The 15,983-nt window shown below is 42.4% G+C and overlaps 1 protein-coding gene across 5 annotated transcripts in view; it reads left to right on the top strand.

The window, feature by feature from the left end:
- Positions 1-15,983, top strand: part of sdccag8 (SHH signaling and ciliogenesis regulator sdccag8) — a 53,795-nt gene that overhangs the window by 22,804 nt on the left and 15,008 nt on the right. For all 5 annotated transcript variants that reach the window (XM_006783644.3, XM_035904743.2, XM_006783643.3 and 2 more), the window contains exons 14-16: positions 7,111-7,238; positions 13,286-13,394; positions 14,795-14,926. In XM_006783644.3, the coding sequence (XP_006783707.2) occupies positions 7,111-7,238; positions 13,286-13,394; positions 14,795-14,926 (369 nt within the window). The remainder of the gene's footprint in view (positions 1-7,110; positions 7,239-13,285; positions 13,395-14,794; positions 14,927-15,983) is intronic.

Below are 15,983 nucleotides of genomic sequence, written 5' to 3' on the forward strand. Positions count from 1 at the left end.
TATTAGTACTTACAGCCATACTTGATCCAATCAACTCTCCATAGTGACAACTCTGTAACTGCTAGGCCTCTTCATTGGCGCTTGCAGCTACATTTCAAGTGAATTAATATAATTTCCCTGCAGTGTATGTTGATGTGCTGCTCGTTCCAAACAAAGTGCCGTGCGAGCCAGGTTAAAGACGTGTTGACCTGATCCTGACAAACAAAGTGATGTAGTTGAGACCATAGACTGTGACATCACGCATAGTTTTCTGATTTTTGTATTCTGAAGCCTCAAGATTTGCTGTCTTTGGCAGCACATTATTTATTTATTTTATTTTTTATTTTTACCATAAAACCATATCTGGACAAGTTGGAAGCTTGTTTTGCAAGCTGTATTAATAAACTGAACAGGTGCAATGTACCGACAAACATCTGCTAATTAGTACTAAGTAAGTAATGACTAATGATAAGGCACTAATAATACCAGATTTTCACTCACCACAGCACAACTCCTTGGATAGTCTGTACACAGCAAGCTGCATTATTTGTCAGATAATTCCATTAAGGATTGCATCTGCTAACTGGTATCAGTGATACCAGTTAGCAGAGGTGAAGCCTAGCAAATCCTGTCCGGCTACAGCTCCCTGTGCCGGGACAGATAGTCAATGCAACCACTCCAGATGCAAAATGTACAAAAATTTAAACTTGTAAAGTCGTTCTGAAGAATTGAAAAAGAAAAAAAATAACTGTAAAGTATTACGTAAAGTATTTTAAGAAGAGGGGGCTCTGGGAATTTGTTTGACTTTCTTAGGCAGCCTCAAGTGGCCACCTGGGGAACTGCAGTTTCTGGCAACTCTAGTGGTTGCTACTTGGTAAAGACACAGCTGATTATAAATAAATAGCCCAGGGGAGAGGAGAGACGTTGTGAGAGACACGAGGTATGAAAGTAAGGAGATGATTGAATTCACTGACAATGATTTGGGTGCATAAGGAGAGAAAAGTGGTGCATAGTCCTTTGAGTCTGTTACCTCCTAGCACACGACCCACTGTGAAGGCTGGTGGGTGTTTTTAAATAACATCATGCATGTCTCAAGTAAGAAGTGAATTCCGTCACAGGTAGACGGTGCTCACGCCAGCAGAGAGAAATTTGCTGTAGTACACAAGATTTGGACTTGTAGTATAAGTACCTTTCTCACTCTTTCCTCTCTCTTTTCTCTCTCTTTTTTTTGTTGCATTGCATGTAAGTTAAGCGTTGTACAGTTGTAATCACAGATTTCTTTCTGTTTATTTGGGTAATTAACCAGAACCTTTTCTTATTATATTTGTCCCATAAAATTCACACAGCAGGTATTAGACATACACTTTAAAAGATGCCTAATGAGAGGTAGCCTGGTTGAAATAATTAATTTTAGGCAGTCGTTTACCTTTTCTGCTAAAATAGATTTGACCTCGAGCACTGCCACATATGCTACCCACAACTATTTCTGCGGGGCACAGATTTGACACTGACGTTAGGTCTTTGGTTTCTGGATTGGGTCAATATGAGAGCATATTGTACGTATGCTGTGTGTTTATTTTTAAAAATCACAGATGCCTGCGCTGCCAGGCCGCTTTTCTTGTGTTAAGACCATCAGTCATCTGTGCCAATTAAGATTTTTAAACTTCTCTCGCTCTGTTTTGTGAGCAGATAGATGATGACAGAGGCCAATCAGCCACTAATTGCTTCAATCTAGAGCTGGGTTTTTTCTCTGAGGGAATGTGTGCTGTAACAGCAAATGTTTGTTTCTGCAGGGTCGTGTCTATTTGTAGCCGTCTGTGTGTATGTGCATACATTTATTCATATGCATGGGAGATTAAACAGCTTTTCAGATGAGCGAAATTGCACACTTTTTTTTGTGCATACTTTTGCATATGTGTGTTACAGTTTGGGAGGCGAGGGGGTATATAAATTTATTTATTTTTTATTTTTTTGCGCTACTTTTAACAGTTGCAGCTTTCTGCTTTTCGGGCACGATTTGCTAACCACTGACCTTGGTGTCGGCGGGGGGGCTTTAGTGTTCCTTGAAGAAGAAAAGAGGCTTGGGCCGCCCGCTGTAAACAAAGTTGACTTGCCGACAGATGGATTGAATGACAGAGAGGCTAACTGAGCCAGGAATGGGCCTGGCAGCATCGCACCGAGCGGAGAGAGAGGGAGGGAGGGAGAGAGAAAGAGAAAAAGAGAGAGATAAAGGGGGGGGGGGGGGGGGGGAGAGAGAGAGAGGGGAGAAGAGAGAAGAGGTGGCCAACAGGAGAGGAGGTGTGAACAGGTGCAGGGCCGCTGAAGGAAGAACCAGCAGATGGAGAGAGACACAGCCAGTTTAGTTACAGGAAAAAAAAAGGGTGGGAGGGAAAAGAGGAAGGAGGAGGGAGAGATGGGAACGGGAGAAAAAAAAGGATCGGAGCAGAGATGAGAATGCGCTGGACAGATAGATGGACGGATATCTATATATATGTATAGATATATATAAGGCTGGGTGCAGAGTAAAGAAGCAGTGAGGCTGCATCAGGCCGCCTCTGTGTTGGATGTGCTTGCTTCACGGAGTCGGACAGCAAGATGAAGGGAGGGGTGCCGCAAGGGAAAATGTGGGAGCAGAGTGATTGACTTGCATCACCCAGAGGTTTAATAAAAATGTGCTAAAACACATTGAGGTGCGTGTGACAGGAAATCGTGTGACACTCTGCGTGGTCTGCCACACGGAACAATTCAGATGTTTATTGTGTGCGACATCACCGATACGCAGCGCTGCAAATGTTCAATATGTCACATTATTTTCTCTGTATCGCGCTCATCGATTGTTGGCAGTTACCACTTAGACGGGCCTACACGAGGCCGCTCGCTCACCGTCTCTCTGTCGCACACATAAACATCGCACTCGCACATAAGCAGAAAATCATCTTTGTAGTCTTGCGTATCAAACTGTTGAATATTAATATAGTCTGATTGATGCAGTCTATCATAAATAACCGTGTATCTACTGGAATTCCTCCACCAGAGTGAATCATCACGAGTGTCACCGTTTTGAGCGGTTGGAGAGCAAATAATTAACAGTTGTCATTTTATAGTATACTATGAGTTTATTTCAGTAAAATCTTACTGACTCGATAAATGGGGTGGAAATTAACTGTGGGTTTTTTATAGCTATGTTCATATAAGAGGCTAAATAAAGGGGAAAAACCTGACCTAGATCTGGTATGCTGTGTTTTGCTAGGGTGATTTGACTTCACTTGTGGCCTTAAAATGAAAGAAATTATCTCCTAAATGTAACATTTCTATTCTAGTGAGGGAGGTCTCTTCAAAGATGGCAGTGCTCCCTATCCAAGGGTCACTGTACAGGCTGTAAATTAGAAAAAAAGGTGTTAGGACCACCTCAGTTAATCCTTTTGAGGACCTGTGAGAGATTGCATCATAAAGAGATGATAATTGGAGGGACCCAGAAGAGTTAAAGACTCGATGAATCAGTGGCAGGGAGTGCCAACATTTTCCTTTAATTAATGTTATAGAATTCAGAAATCAGTGCGTTTTATTGTTTATTCTATAATGACATCCTAGTTACATGTGAATTACGTAAATCTGTAATTCTGCAATTAAAATGTTACATTGAACCGCTAATTCCATAATTGATAGCATTTTCTGGTTCTGGGCTCTCGTAGGTATTTTACCTGCGCAGTAGAAATGCTGTTATTTGTCTTTGTCTTGATTCTTCAACTCTTTGCAGGGATCATCAGTACCTGCAACATTCAGTCCTTTTTGTTGCAAACAAAGCCTGCGTCTTCACATGTTTTTTGCTATAGGCTCAGTTCGCAGTCTGTTCACCTGTATGTTAATTTCACACCTGTTATTTTGCACCACATAACTACTGCGGAGCATAAATCTGAATATTCATTAATTTGAGGAATTGTTCTTTTTAGCTTATCGCTTGTTTTTATGTAGATAATTAATGTACGATACACGTCAATGTTTTACGCTTTCTTTACCTCGCAGTGCGTTGAATAAGTAGCTCCAGTTTTTCCTTCATCAGTCTTGTGACTGCTTTTTAAGGATTTGAAATTACAGCAAAATATAAACTGTGTGTGTGTGTATGTGTGTATTCGTATTTTGATGCTTTAAATATGCATGTATATGTATGTGAGTTATATAGTGGAGAGTTAATTCTGTTTTTACTTTAGTCAGAACAGCGGTCAGTTGTGTCTGGCGTTGGCGAATGTCTCCAATTCCTCCAAGTCCACCGTCTGACTCCAATTTGTGCTCGTTCTGTGATAAACCACGGCATTTGGTGGTTCTGGCGTGGGATGCCGGCTGCACCATGGGGTGCTGCAAACTCCGCGCTTGGTCAGGCCCTGGCACCCCACATCTAATGGGCAACAGCTTGAATAGTGCCCACTTAAGCAGGCAGTGTGGACTGGGCTCCCTCTTCTTCCTCACCACTCCAGCCAGCTAGTCAGCCAGCCACCGCCTCTGCCACCTCCCACTTACCCAGCAGCCACTGTACCTGGACGCAGCCCCAGAGCCATTCCAGCCTACCTTAGGCCCCTGGCCCATGCAGCTCTCGCCATACTTATCAAGCTGTCCTACTGTGCATCAGGCCAGGCATATACAAACAGGCCCAGCTATCTGCTAACTGAACAGTCAGTCTATTGCCTCCTAGGCCCAAACAAGAGTTCCTGCCACAGGCAGCATCCCAGAGCCCATTCACCAATTAACTGGAAGGCAGATTAATGCCCAAGGAGAATTCTACAGCTCCAGCCCCACATATTCAGCCTCTGCTCTACCCGTCACCCCTTATGCTTGCTCCAGGGCTTGGCTTTTCGCTGATACCTCGCCTTCGCTTTCTCTTTTTTATGCTTTAATTTGATAGTGCTCAACAGCAGCCATTTTGTAACAGCATTTTGCAAGTAAACATGTTGCATTGGATTAGAGGTACAAAATGGCGCAGGGGGGAAACAACCGCAAAAGTTTGATCTGCTAGCTCCAGATTGATCTTTGGTGAGGCTTTCAGGCTCTTGTCACAGAGATACAAGTGCTCGTACCCAACTTATCGAACCGAAACCTAAACTCAGCGCACTTCTTTGGGGTTTCTTCACCCAGGAACGAAAGCTTCCAGTCCGTTTGTTCAATTCTCTGTCCTTAACTAGGTCGTACTTCTGAGGTTCGGTTCTGTAAATCAGCACGACCAAGCAGATGCCAAATGTGAAGCTCTCTGTCTTTTGATTTCCTCTCCTCAGTTTTTATCACCCTCCTCTTCCTCGCCACCACTCTATTGCTGACTGCTGGAACTTTCTGGCGATCTGTCTGATGCTAATTGGTGGGTAAACAGGTCTGGTGTGAGCCCCCACCACCACCACCCCCCGTCCCAATCGCACACAAACGCACACTCATAGAAATACACAAATACACACGGCCCCCTGGAACCTCTTGCAGGACCAAATGGCTGGCAACGCCTGCCCGCCATCTCCCGCTGAGCCCTGGTGTGCGCTTTGGTGGCTCAGGCTGCTGTTCAAGCCCAGCGGGGGTTCATTCACTCGCACACACACTCATACGCGTACAGACACACACAGTCTCCTTGTGTCCCCTGCACACCCGCCACCCGCTTTCACACCCCAGACAGCAGGACAGCAGGAGAACACACACACACACGAAGGAACAGACAGACGCGGTCACTTTAGAGATGCAGGCCAAGCGCTGTAGGGGAGAAAAGTTTTCACTTAAACTGGAGAATTCTCTCTTCATTAGCGCCTTTGGACTTCAGGAAGAGTTCTGTTTATTTGTTCGTTTTTTTTTCCGCTCTTTGTAGTTTTTCTTTTCTTTCCTTCTTTGTCTGTCTCTCTGTTGTTTGGGTACGTTTGGACTTAGTTGAGATAGAAAGTTTGGTTCAGACAGGAACAAAATGTGCCGCTGTTCAAAGCCAGAAGCACCTCAGCTTGAATCGTACCTGTTCTATTCTGATACTGACACAAATCTGAATGCAGTTTAAAGTTATTTGACTCCTTCTTCACTTACAGAAATGACCGATCAGCTGACTCGCTGTTGTGTGTCCTCAGCATTAGTGTAGCATATATCACAGTGATTTACCTTGTATCAAAATGTGCGGGATGGCAGTTTATTCGAGTGTTGTGTGAATGAGACAGCTGCTGTATCACTCAGGGGTCTCTAAGCTGACAGTGGCCTGACACATTTACCCTTCGACCCCCTCCAAGTCTTTTCTGTCATCGTCCTTTCTGCCCTTCCTTTCTTTCTCATGTTGTACAGTATGTGCTCTCCTCCTGCTCCCTCTCTCACCTTGGTTTTAGCAAAAAGCCTGTCTGACATCATTCACACACACACACACACATAGACACAGACACATAACGTTGTCTTTTTATAGAAACGGCTGCAGATACGACCTGGTGGATTCTCGTCAGGTTGCTGGGATTCACTTGATAAATGACCCCGATTACATCGTAAGCCTTTGTGCATTTGTTACTGGACGCCTGGGAAGTCTGAAACATCAACAGTAATGAAGATGATCTGACATTTAACTTAACGCCTAGTTTCCACGTCTCAGTTTGAGTGCAGTTATTTAACGTACTCCTTCCAGAGCAGATTGCACGCAAGAAATTTGTTTCTCGGTGTTAAATGCACTGATTGACACGTCTGTTAATGCACAGACTTGAACTTGATCTAAGTGTACAAATTGTCTTCTGCATTATGTTGCAGGAGTAAAACATTAGACCCATTATTTCTGCGGTTTTTAGCCACAAAACACAAATTCCTACCTAAACACAAAGCTTGAAATGCTTCAGAGTGAAACCTTTTTCATGCACCATCACCCGCAGAGTGTGATGAGTAAGATGCCACAGAATGTCAGCGAGTGGCTGTGGAGACTTTTCACATGCGATGCTGTGCATGTGTACACAGCAGCTATGGAGGAATCAGAACACTGTCATCTAGCCTTTAGGGTTCTACCAATGGGCCGCTGTGCGTGTATTTTTTGCAGTGCACTTTTATATGATGTGCCAGAAACTAGAAAGTGTGTAGAAATAGTGAAAACACATTTTCTTTCACTGATTCTTCTTTTTTTTCTTTCTTTAACTTCTTGGTTTTTCTCCTCAGACAGGACAGAGAGGGTGCAGACTGGGCTCACGAAGAGGAAATGGCATCTGTGACTCTTTCAGCTCGGGAAAGGGAGCGAGAGCTGACTGTGATGCTGCAGCAAGCAGAAGCCGAACACCTGCAGAGAGGTCAGTGCTTCAATCCACAGCAGTGACAACGGGTTTGTCTTCGTGCTTTTGACTTGTGGCGTAGGTCACAATGTCCTCTTTTTACCTCTCTGACTTAATCAGCCATTTTTGGCTCACATCAGGACAGGTCAGTTCTTCAAAAGAAAAAGCCCCTCCCTTCTTCCCCATCGGCATTTTAGTCACCACAGAACCTGTCATTCAGAGTCATGCTGTCGTAAGACTGCACCACAGCTCGATGCCGCAGTTTGAATGCTTTCTGGAAAACTTGGACGAGCAAAGCATGATAAAGCTTCTTAAAGCAATTTATATTGTAAAGTAAAAACCATTGAACATTATAAAGCTTACAACAAACTGTTTTGCAATCGTTTTTTTTAATGCAATTTATATTTATAATTTTTAAAACATTTAAAAAAAATATTAGCAGAAGGAATCTTGTAATGTTTCTTATTCTGTTTTATGCTTCAGAGTAGGGAGACCGAAAAGAAAAGACAGTGTCAGGATCTAATGAGTCTTTAAATGTTATATGTACAACATGTGAATAAAGAAATCAGAGTTTGTGGATGCTGATAGAGCAGGTTTATCGTTTAAAAAGTTTTCAGCGAAGGCCTGCACACACTTGTGAAACTGTACATGGCTACGCAGCCGTCTGTTCTCCGATTTGCATCGCAGCTAGGTTTACTGCAGTACCCTGCAGTACACAGGCACGTCAGTTCTAACACAGAGGAGAGGTCGGTGTACGGTCGAGACAAACAAGACTACAGAACGCAGCAGGACTGAATGGGACAGAGCAATTAGAGTCAAATATCCAGAACAACAAGAGGCAAAACGGCAGAGATGACCAGGGTCAGCTACACATTCACATCCATTGAGCTGGATGATTTTCACTCTCCTCCTCAAGGACGATTCAGCATGGTGGATCTTTGTTCAAACAAGGTCTTGAACTTGCATCATCCAGTTGAAGGGTGTCTTTCTTCTTTCTGTGCCCCCTCGTCCCCGCCATGACTGCACAGAGAGGAGAGCAATTCATCTGAACTGTACAAAACATGGCTGAAGTGACCTCAGAAGTGCAGAACAGAGCAGAAAGAGCCAAACAGAAGCCTTAAGAGGAGAATAGAGAGAAGAGGGGCAGAGCAGAGGGAAGGTGATGGGAGCAGAGCAGGGAGACCCAGCTCAGAGCTCCCTGTCTGTCTGCACAGCAGAGCTGCTGCTGCTAGCACATCTGTTGCACCATCTGGATATCCCCCCCTATAACCCACCACCCACCCTCAGCCACTCTCCCTCCCCTCCCTCCCTTCCCCTATCTTTTTATTTACCTGTGGTTCCCTTCAACAACCCGGGAGCCTGCTGGTACGCAGAACAAAGATGGAGGGTATAGAGGGAGGGAGGGGTGGTGGCGGTGTAGGTGGGGGGGTAAACAAAGAGTTTTTTTGCTGGCGCGTGTCGACAGCACACATGTTGTCTAAAGAGAGCTGACATCAGAGCACAGCAGGAAACTGTGGATGGGGAGGGGATAGAGGGGTGGACGTCCTTTAGTAGCTCGCATCACTTCCTCTCCCCGTGCAACTCAACAGACGAGCTGGATAATTAGCTTTCTTGCTCTCCAAATCCCGCCTCTCTGTCCATCCGTTTGTCCTTCCATCCATCCGTTCCCCCCCCCCCCCCCCTCACTTCTTCTCCGCTCCCTCCCACCTTTTTTCTTTTTTCTGAAATTTTTTTTCATGTTTCTTTTTTGAGTAAATGTGTACAGAGCAGCCTCTAGATGATATCAGATATTTGTTTCTCTCTGTCCCTCCCTCCCTGCCACGCTTCTTCCCTCCATCCCTCCCTCCCTCATTTTTCCTCTGTTTGTTTCCAGTGCCAGTTCTGCTGTGTTTCTGTGTCCCAGGGTTCTTTTTGGCCTACGCATGGCCAGACGCATTCAAAGCCTGTTCAGCTAATTAGCATTCTTCATACAACTTTTCCAGCACTGACCAAACTTTGTAGAGTGTATGTGTGTGTGCACGGCTGTGAGTTTGTGTAGTTTAGTTTAATAGTTTAATGCTCAGTAGCATCCAATTTCTGCTCGACTTACATTGTCTGTGGTAGTGATTTGAAGAAGGCGGCTGTAGACAGTGGAATAAAATAGGTTAGAGGTTCCTTTGGAGTAACGGTCAATGGATGAGGTGCTCATCATCCTAAGCATTACCCTTTAAATTTCTCCCAATCAAGACTTGTATAACTTTCTGTTTTAATAGCTAATCTGTAGCTTGGAGAGAGCAAAGATGTCTAAAGGGGAGAGTCCAGTTTCTGTCTGCAGAGATCTTTATTTTCTCCACAATATTTGCTGTATGAAAATGAAAAAAGTCTGAGTTACTTTTCAAAGACTGCGAGTCCTTGGTGTTTTTTGGTTTTTGGTCGACTGTAACAGAATGCCGGAGCAGGTGGATCATTCCCTCAATCCAACCGGCAGCCATTGTTATTTTAAAAGAGCAGACATATGCTGGAGAGCTGAACGTGGACCATTTCAAAGGAACGATGAAAGCACCGTGTTGGATTGTTCAGAAAGAGGCCCCCATGAGCGGATGAGGAGGTGGCAGGAAGGGTGGAAAGGAGAAAGAAAGCGCTTTCAAACAACTATCCGCTCTTTTTCTCCACCTTGTTTTACCCTTCTCACTTTATATTTAAATTCTCTCTCCTGTGCATGGCTGCTTTTTTTCCCCTGTACATTTATTTGTGTCGATTGAACAGTTTTTATTTTAATAGGATTGTTGACTAAAGCATTTTTTGCAGATTCAAAGAGACATATGTACGTATATGTGACTTTAGTTTCATTGTTCTGTGCTGTCCATAAGGTAGATGTTATCTTCTGACGTGAGGCCACTTGGGGTTTTTTATGTGCCCACAGAAGTTGGGAAATGTCTTTTCACTAACTTTTCATAACAACATATGTTTTGTTTATTGTATTTTATTTAGTCAGTCATGGTGTAATTTTTATTCTGCACAGTAGTAGCACAAGTAGCACACATAGACACACCATTTAAACATTGATTTTTCTTTCCAAAACATGATGAGATCTCACATGATGACTCCAGTTTACAAGTCACAGTGACCATCCTCTAGTGCAGAGTCCTTTAGTGCAGCTCACTTCGAATCTTTTTTTGTTGATATTATTGGCCCTGACTAGGGCTGTGCGATATGAACAAAATCTCATATCCCGATATAAGAATTCTATCGTCCGATAACGACATAAATCACAAAAATGTAACATTTTCTGTAAATTCTGTGAATCTCGGGCAGCTCAACTTGCGTGAAGTGTTTCCAGCTGCGCGTAGTGTAGCTGGAGTCGAGTGTTTTAACCGATGCATGAAACTATACATTTTTAGACATAAGTTGTAACGGCCGCCGTTTTCTTTGTGAATATTTATTACACGGCGTGCTGCGGGGAAAAACCTGTTCTAACGTTTGAGTCTAAGGTTTATTTTTTAGCACCTGGCGGCTCTTTTTTAATTATCATCCGTAAATAATCTGCTCTTTCACGTGATTCAGTTTATTTTGAAAAGTCTCAACAGGATCTTGAGCTTTATTGTGAAAGGTTTATGTGAAACAAACAAGCGGACACGCGATGGTGTTACCGTCGTTGTTGCTAATGACAACGCATAAAACAGGCGTTTGTCCTTCAGTAGTGAGGTTATATAAAATATAAGAGAAAGAATAAATTAATATAGCCACTACAGTGACCATCAAAAGGATGAAAAAATATTGATGTAAACAGTTTATTTTGCGACACCACGAAACAAACGATAGCGTAAAATGAAACGATAGACGTTTTTATATCGTCATCCAATATATATCGTTATACCGAACAGCCTTAGCCCTGACCCACATTTTTTTTACTTATTTAATTATCATTTTAATCTTCTTTATGTTTTCCTTTGTAGTTTTAATGACATGAGCATGCAAAACCGCTAATTTTATCAACGTAGAATAAAAGGGGCATTTCAGGGTTTTCCAAAATATGGAGGCCTTTTATAGGGTTCTGTAAATGTCTTTCAATAATTTCTCCAGATTGGGAATCAGATCTCTGTCTGTTAATTATATCAATAATATTGAGGCGGGCATGCAGGTGTACTTGAATTTATTCCACTGAAGGATGGATGCTGTACTCTCATGTTCTCCTCATGTTCAGTTTTATGAGCTGTGGCATTATAGTAAAAACATACTTGGATGATATCTTAATGATTATGACATTAAGATATCATCCTCACCAGTGTTGGTCAAGTTACTTGAAAAAAGTAATCAGTAATTAATTACTGATTACTTCCCCAAAAAAGTAATCCCGTTACTTTACTGATTACTTATTTTCAAAAGTAATTAATTACTTAGTTACTTAGTTACTTAGTTACTTTTTAAAAACATGATTTACAACCTGAATAGGCGATAAAGCGATAGATCTTTCAGCCCAATTCTACTTTTTCTACATAATCCATCATACAAAATGTAATCAAATGGAAAAGTCTCTTTTTAAAACTTGTTTTATTAGTTTTAATCTTTTAACTTTATGCATGAAGCAAAATTTTAATTATATGCACCATTCTGTGACTGGAAGAAATTAGTTTAACATTTAAACCTATTTTCTGCACATTCCAGCACATACATACATACACACACACACACACACACACACACACACACACACACACACATATATATATATATATATATATATATATATATATATATATATACATATACATATATATACATGTGTGTGTTTACACTCACTCTTTCAGATGCAAGTAAAACACAGCAGAAAATAAATAAAGTCAAGACTAGCGGTCCTTTTGCTCTATTTTCACCTGTAAAGCAGGAGTAGGGTAGGCGGAGGGTTATCCTGGTGCAGGTGTGCCGCAGCGGTCAGTGGAAGGATACGGCAGTTTCTCTGTGAGTTTCCCATTACGTCGTAGCGCACTCGGTGCTTGCTTGGAAGTTTAGGGGGTTTTTTTTCGCTGTAGAAAGAAGTTTTCTTCCCACGCACAACGGACACTAATGTTTTTGTCACTTTTTACGGAATCAAACTCAAAATAAGGTCAGTACGTCCACGCTTTAAACGCTGCACGCTCATACTCTCTTCCGCACTCGATATATGATCCATTGTTGATCTGCACACAGCTGTTGTCACACACGTAGCACTCGCTTATGTCACTGTCATGAGACATTCTCGCAAGAAAATCACGGTTTTAGTAACGCAGTAACGCAGCGTTCCTACGGGAAAGTAACGGTAATCTAATTACCGTTTTTGCAATAGTAATCCCTTACTTTACTCGTTACTTGAAAAAAGTAATCGGATTACAGTAACGCGTTACAAGTAACGCGTTACTGCCCATCTCTGATCCTCACCTGTGAAAAATAGTAGCCCAAATCTTTTTTTTTTTACCTTTAGTATTTTATATTCTCAGAGGTGAAACTGACAGATACAATCTTCAAATTAAGCCTCTTGCTGTTCCTTGTGTTTAAAACCTGCATACGCATAAAACATTTATTATGCTGTCAATTTCTTTTGATTTGGCTCCACGGCTTAAAAATGTAACCATCATGTCCTTGTTACTGAGATTGTCCTTTTTACATATAGCAGCAGTTAATTAAAGGGAGTGTAACCGCTGTTAGGTAAACAACAGCTGCTACACTGTCAGAGCAACTTATTCAGTTGTGTTTAAGTATTAGATTGGAAATGGTCTTGTTAGGCTCAGTTTTGTTTTGGTCAGATTGGAGATTTATTTTGAAAGGACCTGAATACACATCTGTATCTCTATAACCTATGTGTAATTTATCATTCAGAAAAAGGTGTCTAATTCTTCTCTGTGTTTAGCTGGCACGTGTTGATATCATCATTAAAGCCAGTCAGCTACAGAATCACTGATGGCATTAAACTATGTTTGCATCCAAAATAAATAACATTTAATTTTTAAAGAGAAGGGTAGGTAGGTGAGGACTTTCACCTGTTCTGGAGGAACGTCACCTGTGGTGGTTAAACCTAAAGTAACTGCCAGCTTTCCCATCATTGATTACAGCTGGAGAGTTGGATGGTCTCCTGAGTTCCCAGAATTCCCTCATTGGGAGGCTGAAGGAGGAGTGCTGCAACCTGGGGACCAAACTGGAAGAGCTGGCTGAAAAAAGCAGGTGAGTGTTTCCTCTGTGTTTGAACATTTATTCGCTCAGTTATGCCTTGATTTTTTTTTGTTTAATTTGCCGTTTGCTTCCTACCTCAGTGGCTTTTTTCTCTCTCCATGAAACAGTTGTTTGCTCTGCCACTCTGTTGTTTATTCCCTCTATCTGCTGGACATCCATGTCATCATTTCACAAAGCATCATCTATCCAGGCTGTTTGAACAGAGCACGTCAACATACTACATACTGCTTTCCAGTCTGACCTGTTTTCTTGTTAACCTGATGCTACAGTAGTCACAGCAGGCCTGCCCAGCTCTCCATCTGGGCTGAATGCGTGTGTGTCTGTGTGTGTGATTGTCTTCTGGGTGTGTGTGTATGACAGTGACCCTGGGCTCAGTGTCCTGTCAGCTGTTGGAGCTGTGCTGCACATTAGTCACATGACAGCCTCCAATCTGGCCCTGCCAGACCGCACTGGCCTCACCAACCACAGGACACATGCACACAACACACACACCAAAGTACACTGTGTATTTTGTTTGTTTGGAAGGACGCGAGTACCAGGTACACGTATAGAGTTTTTGTAGGTACAGAGTCATGCAGACACACTGGCCTGAAGGCTCATCGTGTACATCTTCTGGATGTGTGCGTTATGTAGTTTAGCAGCAGTGTGGTGGTGTGTTTGGTGCCTCGGGCTGTTTGAGTTCCTGGAGTCTAAGCCCAACGTAGCGGTTAAAGTCCTGCTGGACGGCCTCGCTCGGGCTAAGTGAGGTTACAGTGAGACAGTTGCAGGAAGATGAAAAAGAAAAATGATCATCTGTTTTTGGTAGTCCTGCTGACTCTGCACCTTTTATCAAGTGTGCTGCTGCAGATTGGCCAATGTGATGTTGTGAAAGTGACACTTACTACGTCTGGACATGCAGCCCGTTACCTCTATTTTTATCCCTGCATTTCCTGCTGTTACCTCTACTGTTGATGTTAGGTAGGCAGAGTGGAAAATGGTGATCTTAAAACAGGCATGTTTGCCAAATTAGCCAAAGAGTAAATGAAATCACTATTTGTTGTTTTGCCTTTTGAGACTTCTATTTCCTGGATCAACATAGGCATCACGAACCTAGCCTGTTTTTGGACACCAGAGAAAAGTACTCAGGTGTGTGAGCTCTGTTGTGAGGCAACAATGCTAACCACTGAGCTACCTCGCTGCCATTTATTTGATGACACATACGTTCTTGTAAGATGTGTGCACACACTGACAAAGACTCTGCTGTTTCATTCTCTGGGACTACGCAGATACACTTTACTAAAAAGTCGTATATTAAAGAAAAAAAAGTGGATGATGAATTCAGTTTGTTGGCTGTATAATGCTTCGTACGTTGGTAGTGTGAATATAGCAGCTGTGTATGTGTGTGTGTGCAGAAGTGAGCTGGAACAGCTGGCATTGGAGAAACAACACTTGGAGGAAACGGTGAAGAATCTGAGAGCTCGCTGCTCGGATATGGAAGAACAGTGTGTCCAGCACGGTCGCATGCACCAGCGCATGAAGGACAGGTGGGCGCATAACACACATAACTACACAGCTACACATACTGTCCATGCAGCAGAGGGCAAAACATCTTCTGACATCTTTTTGGGGTTGTTTAGTTTGTTTATTGGTCTTGTAAACTCCCCGTCAAGAATTTTATCTGATTGAAAGAGTCCCGTAAACATCAGTGACATTACATAGAAATCCCTCCTGCTCTTGGAGTGTTTAAATGTTCATTTCTTTACATTTCTACAGCGATGGCAGCGAGCCTTTTAAAAAAAAGAAGCACAGTTTTCTTCACATTCTGTCCCCTCACCAGTGAATCTTCTGCACATCTGATGTTTATTTTTATATAAGAATTGTTTTAATTTTTTGTTGACATAGTGTTTTTTGTGTCAGCGCTTTATTCTCCTGCTGTCTGTACTGAGGCTGCACACACCAAGAGTTCCTGATCAGAAACTTTTCTCTTACATAACAGACAGGAGGAAAGTAAAGTAGTTATAGCAGTATAACTACACGGTTGCGACTGTTCTCGCAGCTCAACACAGATAATGGACACGTGTTAAAGGGGAAAAAAGTCTTAAAACGAGGACGTTAGGTACTCGTTTATCAAATTGCTCGTTTACAGCTGTGCTTCTTCACACCTCTGTGGCTCAGACGAGTTATGAAGTTAACAAGTGGGTAATTCATGAGAGGTTGTGCGTCTCGGCAGTGACTACAACCTATAATAAGCAGCGGTAAGTTGATCTCTTGTCAGCGGGAGCTGACACACGATGCTCCCGTGCACTTGTCACACTCTAATAGACTCTTAATTACACTGCAGTGAACAGTAAAGTGAGATTTGGAGGATTTAGAAACCATAAATAGTCTTCAAGTCAAAGAAAAACATGGCAGTGTGCATTTTAAGAAAAGAACGAAGCTGATCAGAGTGAGCTGATGAACTGAGGAGTCAGTTAAGAGAAAATAAATGTGATAGTGTAATAGTTGAGTATTTGTATGTTGGATGAAAATGCATGAAAATTACTCAAACGTCCTAAATATGAAGATTTGTTGGGTTTCTTTACTTATGAAAGCTGCAGCTAA

Source organism: Neolamprologus brichardi, chromosome 13 (assembly GCF_056152115.1).
Source record: "Neolamprologus brichardi isolate AB-2024 chromosome 13, ASM5615211v1, whole genome shotgun sequence".
In the NCBI taxonomy this organism is placed as follows: Eukaryota; Metazoa; Chordata; class Actinopteri; order Cichliformes; family Cichlidae; genus Neolamprologus; species Neolamprologus brichardi.